Source organism: Borostomias antarcticus (assembly GCF_949987555.1).
Source record: "Borostomias antarcticus genome assembly, chromosome: 11".
Lineage (NCBI taxonomy): Eukaryota > Metazoa > Chordata > Actinopteri > Stomiiformes > Stomiidae > Borostomias > Borostomias antarcticus.
Genome location: NC_140244.1, coordinates 25,657,430 through 25,669,649, shown reverse-complemented (window position 1 = coordinate 25,669,649; position 12,220 = coordinate 25,657,430). Strand labels below are relative to the sequence as shown.

Below are 12,220 nucleotides of genomic sequence, written 5' to 3'. Positions count from 1 at the left end.
GCCGTTCTCCTTCCTCATGCCGCTGGAGGCGGATCCTTCCGATACGGAGTCCCTGGCCAGCCTATCGGAGGTCAGCGTGTCGGCGGCGAGCATCGCAGGGGAGTGGCGAGACCCCTGGGCCACGTCGTCGTGGCAACACCCGCGCGCGCCCGGACCCTGGCTCAAACCCAGCCAGAAGAAACTGTCTCAGGTCCTACAGGGGAGCCGCCTGATTGGCCGACAGGGGGGGCTCTGTCTCTGATTGGCCGGCCGACCCCGGCTCCTGTCGCCTGATTGGTCGGCAGGAAGAGCTCCGTCTGTGATTGGCTGGCGTCTCCCCCCGCTTCTGCAGAACAGGACAGAGCTAGCCAGGGACACGCCCCTGCTATATACACCACGCCCTTTAAACCGTGACCCCTGACCCCGAAGCTTGAACTCCCCTCGAAAGTTTCTCCATATTCAGTAATGTCTTATCAGTTACAGTGTGTATATCATCATTATAATCATCATTATCGTCACCATCATCATTACATCATCACAACTATCTAAAATGGATATTATGCAAGTAATAATAATAATAACTGCATCAAACACTGTCTCTCAACCTCTACAAACCAAAACATAGAGCATTATCGCCCCCTACAGGAGATTCATATGTAGACAACAGACAGAATACCAGCCAGCCAGCCAGCCAGTCAGATATACCAGTGTATTAAATGTTCCTATATGTGTTCATAATATAGTTTAGCATGAAAATATTATTTGGATAATTTATTTTATTTTTATAAAATATATATTGAGATTATTCAGAGAGAAACCAGATATGATTAGATGATTGATCTTGCTTGCTTGCTTGCTGTGGCAAGCACATAACCCCAAGCACGACACACACACACACATACACACACACACACACACACACACACACACACACACACACACACACACACACACACACACACACACACACACACACACACACGTTATTCTGCTTAGTTAGTAGTGAGGTTGTCTCTGCTCGCTGTGCTCAGCAGCTGAATCAAAGCCGGTAAGCGGTGCCTTCTACTTTCACTCAGAAACCATTTTGTCCTTCACCAAATATAGATATTCAGAGCGTCGTCACAGAACAGACATCCCCACCTGAACAAGGATAGTGTCTAAACAAAGAGACTACGATGTACTGGAGCTGTTTAACTTGACGACACTTTCTGTGAGTCAGTGAGTCGACCGGAGCGAATGATGCAGTCATACCAAGTGCCTCATTGTCATCTTATCTTTAGTCACGCCTCCCCCCCCCCCCCCTGCCCCTCCCACCCCACCCCCAACTTGAAAGATGTCCAATCGGAGCGCCGGGAATGAATTTACCCAGAGGCCTCTGGTGTAACCGAACCCACGTCGTCCGTGCTGTAACAGACCCACCTCGCATGCGAACACACACTCGGTGGCGTCGCTCCAGATGTTTCCTCCGCATCGCTGCGACGTCGTGAGAGCAGCTGCTCCTGAGACCGGCTCTGGAGGTCTGCTTCTGATGTCTGCCGTCCTCAGAACGCGCTAGAGGGCAAAATATGTTGTTTTTATTCTTTCTTTTTCCTGTTTTCCCTTGTTTTTTATATTACTGAGGAAACCACTCAGTATAACAAACAACAGTTTCAGAAATGTGAATAGCTCTGAATCTTTGATGCTCTTTTTCTCGGCTTAGTGATTTCAGGTTCGCAGAAGTTGTATCTTCTTCAAATATTTGCCGATTTCAATGCATGCCGCATCATTTGAAAGCTTGCAGTTTTACCCTTTCATAATCTGTAAGAAACGGAAAGATGACCTTGGCAGACATCAGGACCAAACCTCCAGTGACGGTCACATATTTCATCTGGAGGGATCCGCTGACGTTCATCTACAGCTGCTCACCCAAACCCCCTTTCTCTCTCCCCAAAACCTTCTAGAGGGGATCAAGGCCTCGTATGAGATGTCATGTCTGAAGCATTTAGACTTTGTGTGAGTTTTCAACCACCGTCTGGGTTCCTCATGCGGTTCAACCGAACCATGACATGAGGTATGAGGAGCAAACGCACACACACACACACACACACACACACACATTACACTCCTCCTCCCCTCCCTTCCTCCCTCGCTTTTATCACCCTGACACGACGCTGACTCCATCAGGGGGCAAAAGGGCATTTTGATACTGGTCTTCTATGCATTTTGTAAGACTCGATGGTTCCGCCACTGTACAGTTTTGTTCCTACTGAGGAGGACGATGAGGAAGATGAGGAAGGTGTCTCGGTGGTGTTGAGGGACTTTATATAAACGGGTTCTGTATGTTGATGTGCAGGACTACGGCTGAACACTAGTAGAGTGTCGGTGGACAGATGTGAGGATGAGTAAGGAGTGTTGTGACCGGCCCAGAGGTGGGCGTGGACCAGACAGGGGGGCGTGGTCAGGATCTCACTTCCGACCATTCAGGGAGAGAGAACGAAGGAGGATGAGAAAATGAAAGAAAAAATAAATTATATTTAAAAAAAAAAAAAAAAAAAAAGGTAACTCTACACATCAGTGTTTTGGAAAATGATTCAAAATAAATGTACTAATTTGAATTAGTTATTGGAAATTAAATAAGTGAAATGCTGGATTGGTGGAATTGGCCTGAGCGCGTCCCTGGTGTACTGGTGAACAGAACAGTGTCTGTATGCTTATTATGCATCAAATCTTTACCTCCTCCCTCTGAGCAATATAAAAGCCATGTCCTCTCCTGCTCTGCTAAGTATGCACCATATAGCGCCACTAGGGGGGGCTGTGTTCCATAAAGCAAGCTTATTGGAGTTAGCCAGCTTTCAAGACAGCAAACTGAAAATCTATTAAAGAAGATTCGAGCAGATTGTTGGGATTCAGTAAGAAATAATATGGGATGTTGGGAATATTATGTGGTCAATTATTTTTCTTTACCCACAAAAAAAAATAAAGAAAATTATTTTCTTATGAATTTTGAAATGAAACAAATATAATTATAATAGCCTATAAATGTATAAAAGCTAACACATGAGCTAGCTAAGCTAACACGTTAGTCCAGCTTTCTGGAACCGCCCCCCTTCGTCTCCCCGCTTAGTCTGAGCTCAACCATCGCGACAGCGACCGGGCAGCCGGTAAAACGCCACAATCAGCACGACCTCCCGCGAGAGTGAAGCCACATTCAGCGATGTCTACCGCGAGAACGGGAAGCTCCAGATGTAGCCTACACAGAAGCGCCCACTTTGCTTCATGAAAGTTATTTTACTACTGGTGAAGAATAGTATGACCTTGAGAAATTCCTGAACTGTATATTCCCTTTACCTTATCATACAGCACCAAAAAAACAAAACAACCTGCTGTATGACAGTTTATGTTTCTCTGTAAACAAGAGATGTAAACAAATTAGCTTATTCGTTGTACATTACAGATGTATTATAGAGACCAAGTGCTATATTTGCATGTGTCACGAGTGCATTTGCCCCATTGTTTACATCCTGGTACCTGTTTGTGTTTGTAGGGGGGGGGGCTTTTTTAATGGGGGGTACATATCGCTGACTGTGGCTTCAAAGAGCCTTTAATCAGCCTTAGAGTCCAGAACATTGAAGTGCATATGTTGATAATGTGCATACTGTATTTAATGAAAGTGTTTTATAGATGAATCAAATGCTCAGCCATGCAGACAGTGAGGCAAAAGAAAGATGTTTCCGGGTGCATTCGTTTCGTTCGTTAAGGCCAGCTCCTGTATCACAATGCTACGCTCTGAGAACAGGCTAATCTGTACTAGATGGGTGGGTGGACAGCACGGTCACTCAGAACTGGATAATACCGGTTCAACCCAGGACTGTAGACTCGTTTTTGAAAGTCTTCAAATTGTGTTTGATTTACCACAGACTTTTCACTACTGCGAACGGCCTTGTCGGTTTCCCCGTACTGGGGCGAACTGTGAACCGAAACGAGTGCACCGTGAGTTTGCCCAGGACTAGGCCAGAGGAGGACAACCTCCATCGCTATGACGATGACGATGGTGATGGTGAAAGTGTTTCAGAGACTGAATCTGGACAAGTATCAGGGCTTCATGTAAACTATATATCTGACACTCAGTGCTCTAAGATTTATCAATGTCAATGTAAATTATAAATATATGAATACGCAGCAGTAATGATCAAACATGCCTTTATTAAAAACATCATATCACATCGCTATGACAGCAGGCATGCGAGCGGGCTCGGCAGGGTCCGGTGTGTGAAGAGCTAGCAGGTACCGTGGTTTTCAGGACACGTTGCAGGTGTGCGTTTTTACTCGCCTGCTCACTGCTGTCTCTCTCTGCCCGTGTAACAGAGGTGGTTCGGTGCCAAACGGACGGTTCAATTCCCCTGAGACAGTTCTTCGGCTCTAGCTTAGCAGGCTAAAGCAGTCTCGGGTCGCACAGAAGACTGGTGGTTGGATCACATCTGACACAGATGTAGGGCACCAGACTGACTTGTAGGCTTTAGCTTAGCAGGCCGATGCACTCTCCTTGTATTGGACAGACGGTGGGTTCAAACCCCGCCCCCGTCTCCAAGGTTTTGGGCCCCCTCCCCCCAGAATGCTAGCCGATATGGTAGCCATAGTTTTCAGCTTTATGCCCCAGTGAAGCCCTTGTCTATAGCAGGCAGCCACACTGTATATACACACATGTAACACAGATGTACAGGTTTTTAACTGTTGCTCTTGTTATGAATTATAATAATATTGTATGGTTTCTGAATGCACCAACAGGGAGTTTTGACAATGAGTTATAATGACTTGCAGTTACTGAGATGAAATGAATAAAGTGATTAAGAATATATATACATATATTTTCATGTTCATTTTTTCTCCCTTACTGTGACATACTCCCCCTCTGCCCCCCCCCTCTCTCTCTCTCTCTCTCTCTCTCTCTCTTCCTCTCCTTTCTCTCTCTCTCTCTCTCTCTCTCTCTCCTTTCTCTCGCTCTCTCTCTCTCTCCTTTCTCTCTCCTTTCTCTCTCTCTCTCCTTTCTCTCTCTCTCTCCGTCCTCTCTTACTTTTACATTTACATCCAGCTTGACCATCGTGTCTGTCCAGTTCACCCCCTGGTAAATATAGAGTTCTGTCCAGTTCACCCCTGGTATATATAGAGTTCTGTCTAGTTCACCCCCTGGTAAATATAGAGTTCTGTCCAGTTCACCCCTGGTATATATAGAGTTCTGTCCAGTTCACCCCCTGGTATATATAGAGTTAGTTCCCCCCTGGTATATATAGAGTTCTGTCTAGTTCACCCCCTGGTTTATATAGAGTTCTGTCTGGTTCACCCCTGGTATATATAGAGTTCTGTCTAGTTCCCCCCCTGGTATATATAGAGTTCTGTCTGGTTCACCCCTGGTATATATAGAGTTCTGTTCAGTTCCCCCCTGGTATATATAGAGTTAGTTCCCCCCCTGGTATATATAGAGTTCTGTTCAGTTCCCCCCTGGTATATATAGAGTTAGTTCACCCCCTGGTATATATAGAGTTCTGTCCAGTTCACCCCTGGTATATATAGAGTTCTGTCTGGTTCACCCCTGGTATATATAGAGTTCTGTCCAGTTCACCCCTGGTATATATAGAGTTCTGTCTGGTTCACCCCTGGTATATATAGAGTTCTGTCCAGTTCACCCCTGGTATATATAGAGTTCTGTCTAGTTCCCCCCCTGGTATATATAGAGTTCTGTCTGGTTCACCCCTGGTATATATAGAGTTCTGTTCAGTTCCCCCCTGGTATATATAGAGTTAGTTCCCCCCCTGGTATATATAGAGTTCTGTTCAGTTCCCCCCTGGTATATATAGAGTTAGTTCACCCCCTGGTATATATAGAGTTCTGTCCAGTTCACCCCTGGTATATATAGAGTTCTGTCTGGTTCACCCCTGGTATATATAGAGTTCTGTCCAGTTCACCCCTGGTATATATAGAGTTCTGTCTAGTTCCCCCCCTGGTATATATAGAGTTCTGTCTGGTTCACCCCTGGTATATATAGAGTTCTGTTCAGTTCCCCCCTGGTATATATAGAGTTAGTTCCCCCCCTGGTATATATAGAGTTCTGTTCAGTTCCCCCCTGGTATATATAGAGTTAGTTCACCCCCTGGTATATATAGAGTTCTGTCCAGTTCACCCCTGGTATATATAGAGTTCTGTCTGGTTCACCCCTGGTATATATAGAGTTCTGTCCAGTTCACCCCTGGTATATATAGAGTTCTGTCTGGTTCACCCCTGGTATATATAGAGTTCTGTCCAGTTCACCCCTGGTATATATAGAGTTCTGTCTAGTTCCCCCCCTGGTATATATAGAGTTCTGTCTGGTTCACCCCTGGTATATATAGAGTTCTGTTCAGTTCCCCCCTGGTATATATAGAGTTAGTTCCCCCCCTGGTATATATAGAGTTCTGTTCAGTTCCCCCCTGGTATATATAGAGTTAGTTCACCCCCTGGTATATATAGAGTTCTGTCCAGTTCACCCCTGGTATATATAGAGTTCTGTCTGGTTCACCCCTGGTATATATAGAGTTCTGTCCAGTTCACCCCTGGTATATATAGAGTTCTGTCTAGTTCCCCCCCTGGTATATATAGAGTTCTGTCTGGTTCACCCCTGGTATATATAGAGTTCTGTTCAGTTCCCCCCTGGTATATATAGAGTTAGTTCCCCCCCTGGTATATATAGAGTTCTGTTCAGTTCCCCCCTGGTATATATAGAGTTAGTTCACCCCCTGGTATATATAGAGTTCTGTCCAGTTCACCCCTGGTATATATAGAGTTCTGTCTGGTTCACCCCTGGTATATATAGAGTTCTGTCCAGTTCACCCCCTGGTATATATAGAGTTCTGTCTGGTTCACCCCTGGTATATATAGAGTTAGTTCACCCCCTGGTATATATAGAGTTCTGTCTGGTTCACCCCTGGTATATATAGAGTTAGTTCACCCCTGGTATATATAGAGTTCTGTCTGGTTCACCCCTGGTATATATAGAGTTCTGTCCAGTTCACCCCCTGGTATATATAGAGTTCTGTCTAGTTCACCCCCTGGTATATATAGAGTTCTGTCCAGTTCACCCCCTGGTATATATAGAGTTCTGTCCAGTTCACCCCCTGGTATATATAGAGTTCTGTCCAGTTCACCCCCTGGTATATATAGAGTTAGTTCACCCCTGGTATATATAGAGTTCTGTCTAGTTCACCCCCTGGTATATATAGAGTTCTGTCCAGTTCACCCCCTGGTTTATATAGAGTTAGTTCACCCCTGGTATATATAGAGTTCTGTCCAGTTCACCCCCTGGTTTATATAGAGTTAGTTCACCCCCTGGTATATATAGAGTTCTGTCCAGTTCACCCCCTGGTATATATAGAGTTCTGTTGACCCAGTTTGATGATGACTCAGCTCAAAAATCTGTTCAATCTCTTCAGTTCATGAATGAATTCAACCCTAAACTGGAGAAACAGCCTTGGTGTGAGAACGCCTTAGTCAGGCTGAAATCATGCCTGTCGGGCTGAAATCATGCCTTAGTCGGGCTGAAATCATGCCTTAGTCGGGTTGAAATCATGCCTTAGTCAGGTTGAAATCACGCCTTAGTCGGGCTGAAATCATGTCTTAGTCAGGTTGAAATCATGCCTTAGTCGGGCTGAAATCATGCCTTAGTCGGGCTGAAATCATGCCTTAGTCAGGTTGAAATCACGCCTTAGTCAGGTTGAAATCACGCCTTAGTCGGGCTGAAATCATGCCTTAGTCGGGCTGAAATCATGCCTTAGTCGGGTTGAAATCATGCCTTAGTCAGGTTGAAATCACGCCTTAGTCGGGCTGAAATCATGTCTTAGTCAGGTTGAAATCATGCCTTAGTCAGGTTGAAATCATGCCTTAGTCGGGCTGAAATCATGCCTTAGTCGGGCTGAAATCATGCCTTAGTCAGGTTGAAATCATGCCTTAGTCGGGCTGAAATCATGCCTTAGTCAGGTTGAAATCATGCCTTAGTCGGGCTGAAATCATGCCTTAGTCGGGCTGAAATCATGCCTTAGTCAGGTTGAAATCATGCCTTAGTCGGGCTGAAATCATGCCTTAGTCGGGCTGAAATCATGCCTTAGTCAGGTTGAAATCATGCCTTAGTCGGGCTGAAATCATGCCTTAGTCAGGTTGAAATCATGCCTTAGTCAGGTTGAAATCATGCCTTAGTCAGGTTGAAATCATGCCTTAGTCAGGCTGAAATCATGCCTTAGTCAGGCTGAAATCATGCCTTAGTCGGGCTGAAATCATGCCTTAGTCAGGTTGAAATCATGCCTTAGTCAGGTTGAAATCATGCCTTAGTCAGGTTGAAATCATGCCTTAGTCAGGTTGAAATCATGCCTTAGTCAGGCTGAAATCATGCCTTAGTCGGGCTGAAATCATGCCTTAGTCAGGCTGAAATCATGCCTTAGTCGGGCTGAAATCGCCTCCGTTGTTTCAAACACGCAGTGAGCTTGGATTAGCTTTGTCAGGCGCAATGGATTATCTCAAACAATCATGAGTTTAAAAACCTAGAGACCGATGCTATAGTATGAAGAGAGGTACACAAAAAAATTGATGACTGGTTGATTGACAAAATATATTGCTGATTGGTTGATGGAGGTAGAGGTGAATCTGATTGGTTGATGGAGGTAGAGCTGAGTCTCTAACCCTCCTACCCCTGATACATATGGTCTCCCTCACTCACACACGCGCACACACACACACGAGTGTGCAGGTTGTTTCAGGACAGTATACACTCACACTCTGCAGGCTGAGTCTGTGTTGTTCACTAGCCTCGTTCAGACTCCTACATGCTGAACTGCAACACCACACACACGTGGCCCGCGGTGAATGGCCTGCCCCACGTCAACAAATCGCGCAGCACCCCCCCCCCCTTAAACAAGTCACGCAGCACCCCCCCCCCCCCCCTCCCCCCCCCCCCCCCTCCCCCCCCCCCCCCTCCGTCAACAAAACGAAACTGAAGGTTCCATCTCACCGCGTCGGCTCGACTCGTGGCCTGACTGGGGCCACATTTCCCGGCAGGAAATATTCACCCAGTCCGGCCCTGTGTGTGTGTGAGAGGGAGACCATGTGTAACAATCAATCAATCAATCAAAGCTTTATTTGTATAGCGCATTTCATACCCAGAGGAAACACAATGCGCTTTACAGAGAACAAGGGAGGTGGGCATACGACCCACTCTCCAAAAAACAGTAATCACCCGGGGGCCAGATAAGTGAGCTGTAAAAATTCTTCCCTGACCCCTCTCAACAAGGCGATTGAGCAAGCTCCTGGAATATGTTTGTGTACCCGCTAAGAACATTTATAAAGCAATACATTACATTAAATTACATTTCAGAGTAAGAGAGGGGGTAGGGGGTTTAGCTCTGTAATCCACTCCACTGGTCTTCTGTGTAACACTCGAAATCATACATGCTGAACAGAAATAGCAGAAAAGTATGTTGAACACACACACACACACACACACACACACACACACACACACGCCCAAGCTCAATAACCCAACACTACCTTCCAACAATAGAAGAATGACTCTCGCATCTCAACCCAAACAACATGAACTCAAATGATTCATCCTGTATTTGCAGGTTAGCTGAGACATCACACGTCATCTGCATCTCTAGGGGTGTCTATGGTATAACTACACACTCCCACACACACATGGAGCAGCGTTGGCCCCGCCCACACTCTGCTGCTGGCCCCGCCCACACTCTGCTGCTTCGGTTCACAGGTGGGCGGCGGCTTCTCCCGCGTTTCGACGTGACGTGAGACATACGAGGGTACGGGAAACGGTACGATCGGCAGATTCGCTAGCGCACGCAGAGCACCCCCCCCCCCTGTAGCAATCTACCACCCACCGAGTCAACGTGCACGCTTTGACATGTGTGCACGTACCTTTACACACACACACACACACACACACACACACACACACACACACACACACACACACACGCACACTGGTTAGGGAGGGTTAATCAAACTTGTGGAAGCTTTGTCAGCAGCTCTGAGTCTTTATCCCTCTCCAGGGACACACGGACACATCTCTATTTCATCCCCTTTCTCTCCCTCCATTCTCTCTCTCTGTCTCCCTCCCCCCACCCTCTCTCTCTCTTTCTCCCCCTCCATTCTCTCTCTCTGTCTCCCTCCCCACACCCTCTCTCTCTCTTTCTCTCCCTCCATTCTCTCTCTCTGTCTCCCTCCCCCCACCCTCTCTCTCTCTTTCTCTCCCTCCATTCTCTCTCTCTGTCTCCCTCCCCCCACCCTCTCTCTCTCTTTCTCTCCCTCCATTCTCTCTCTCTGTCTCCCTCCCCCCACCCTCTCTCTCTCTTTCTCCCCCTTCATTCTCTCTCTCTGTCTCCCTCCCCCCACCCCATCTCTCTCTCTTTCTCCCCCTCCATTCTCTCTCTCTGTCTCCCTCCCCACACCCTCTCTCTCTCTTTCTCTCCCTCCATTCTCTCTCTCTGTCTCCCTCCCCCCACCCTCTCTCTCTCTTTCTCTCCCTCCATTCTCTCTATCTGTCTCCCTCCCTCCACCCTCTCTCTCTCTTTCTCTCCCTCCATTCTCTCTCTCTGTCTCCCTCCCTCCACCCTCTCTCTCTCTTTCTCCCCCTCCACAACCCTCTCTCTCCCTCCACCTTCTCTCGGTCTCCCACTCGCTCCCTCCACCCTCTCTCTCTCTCTCTCTCTCTCTCTCCTGCCGTCCACCCCTCTAGATGATCCATATGCTCTCTCTCTCTCTGTCCACCCCCTCTCTCCCTGCTCTCTCTCTCCCTGCTCTCTCTCTCCCTGCTCTCTCTCTCTGCTCTCTCTCTCCCTGCTCTCTCTCTCTCCCTGCTCTCTCTCTCTCCCTGCTCTCTCTCTCTCCCTGCTCTCTCTCTCCCTGCTCTCCTCTCTCTCTCTCTCTCTCTCTCTCTCTCTGCTCTCTGCTCTCTCTCTCTGCTCTCTCTCTCCCTGCTCTCTCTCTATGCTCTCTCTCTCTCCCTGCTCTCTCTCTCTCCCTGCTCTCTCTCTCTGCTCTCTCTCTCTGCTCTCTCTCTCTCCCTGCTATCTCTCTCCCTGCTCTCTCTCTCCCTGCTCTCTCTCTCCCTGCTCTCTCTCTCCCTGCTCTCTCTCTCTCTCTCTCTCTCTGCTCTCTGCTCTCTCTCTCTGCTCTCTCTCTCCCTGCTCTCTCTCTCTCCCTGCTCTCTCTCTCTGCTCTCTCTCTCTGCTCTCTCTCTCTCCCTGCTATCTCTCTCCCTGCTCTCTCTCTATGCTCTCTCTCTCTCCCTGCTCTCTCTCTCTCCCTGCTCTCTCTCTGCTCTCTCTCTCCCTGCTCTCTCTCTCCCTACTCTCTCTGCTCTCTCTCTCTCTCCCTGCTCTCTCTCTCCCTGCTCTCTCTCCCTGCTCTCTCTCCCTGCTCTCTCTCTCCCTGCTCTCTCTCTCTCCCTGCTCTCTCTCCCTGCTCTCTGTCCATGCCCCCCCCCCCTCTCTCTCTCTCTCTCTCCCTGCTCTCTGTCCATGCCCCCCCCCCCTCTCTCTCTCTCTCTCTCCCTGCTCTCTGTCCATGCCCCCCCCCTCTCTCTCTCTCTCTCTCTCTCCCTGCTCTCTGTCCATGCCCCCCCCTCTCTCTCTCTCTCTCTCTCTGTATATATATATATCTATGCTCTCTGTCCATGCCCCCCTCTCTCTCTATGCTCTCTGTCCATGCCCCCCCCTCTCTCTCTCTCTCTCTCTCTATGCTCTCTGTCCATGCCCCCCCCCTCTCTCTCTCTCTCTCTCTCTCTCCCTGCTCTCTGTCCATGCCCTCCCCTCTCTCTCTCTCTCTCTCTCTCTCTCTCCCTCTGTCTCTCTCTCTCTCTCTCTCCCCTGTGCCCTGCTTCTCCTCCCACTAATTGCTCTTACTTAATTACACTTTACAAGATGATGTAGTGTTAAAGATAGAGGGAGGTGGGTGGAGAGAAGGATGGGGAGGAGGGAGAGAGAGAGAGAGAGAGAGAGAGGGAGGTGGGTGGAGAGAAGGATGGGGAGGAGGGAGAGAGAGATGGGGGGGGGCAGAGAGAAGGATGGGGAGGAGGGAGAGGGGGGGGGGGCAGAGAGCGAGGCACAAGAGAGGAGCTGAAGAGGTTGGCTAGAGGATAGAAAGAAGTAGGAGAGAGAAGGATATAGAGGGGGTGGTGGACAGAGAGAGAGAGAGAGGAGAGGGAGAGAGAGAGATAGAGAGAGGGAGA

General features: G+C 48.1%; 1 protein-coding gene across 1 annotated transcript in view; it reads left to right on the top strand.

Annotated features, from left to right (window-relative positions):
* LOC311315537 (membrane-associated guanylate kinase, WW and PDZ domain-containing protein 1-like) overlaps nt 1-3,390 on the top strand; it is a gene marked incomplete at its 5' end in the record, with an annotated part of 35,676 nt that extends 32,286 nt beyond the window's left edge. The window contains 1 exon segment of the mRNA XM_084446206.1: nt 1-3,390. This exon segment is cut by the window's left edge and continues 281 nt beyond it. Within this exon segment, the coding sequence (XP_084302332.1) occupies nt 1-241 (241 nt within the window). The 3' untranslated portion in view covers nt 242-3,390.
* Between the last annotated feature and the right edge of the window lie 8,830 nt (nt 3,391-12,220).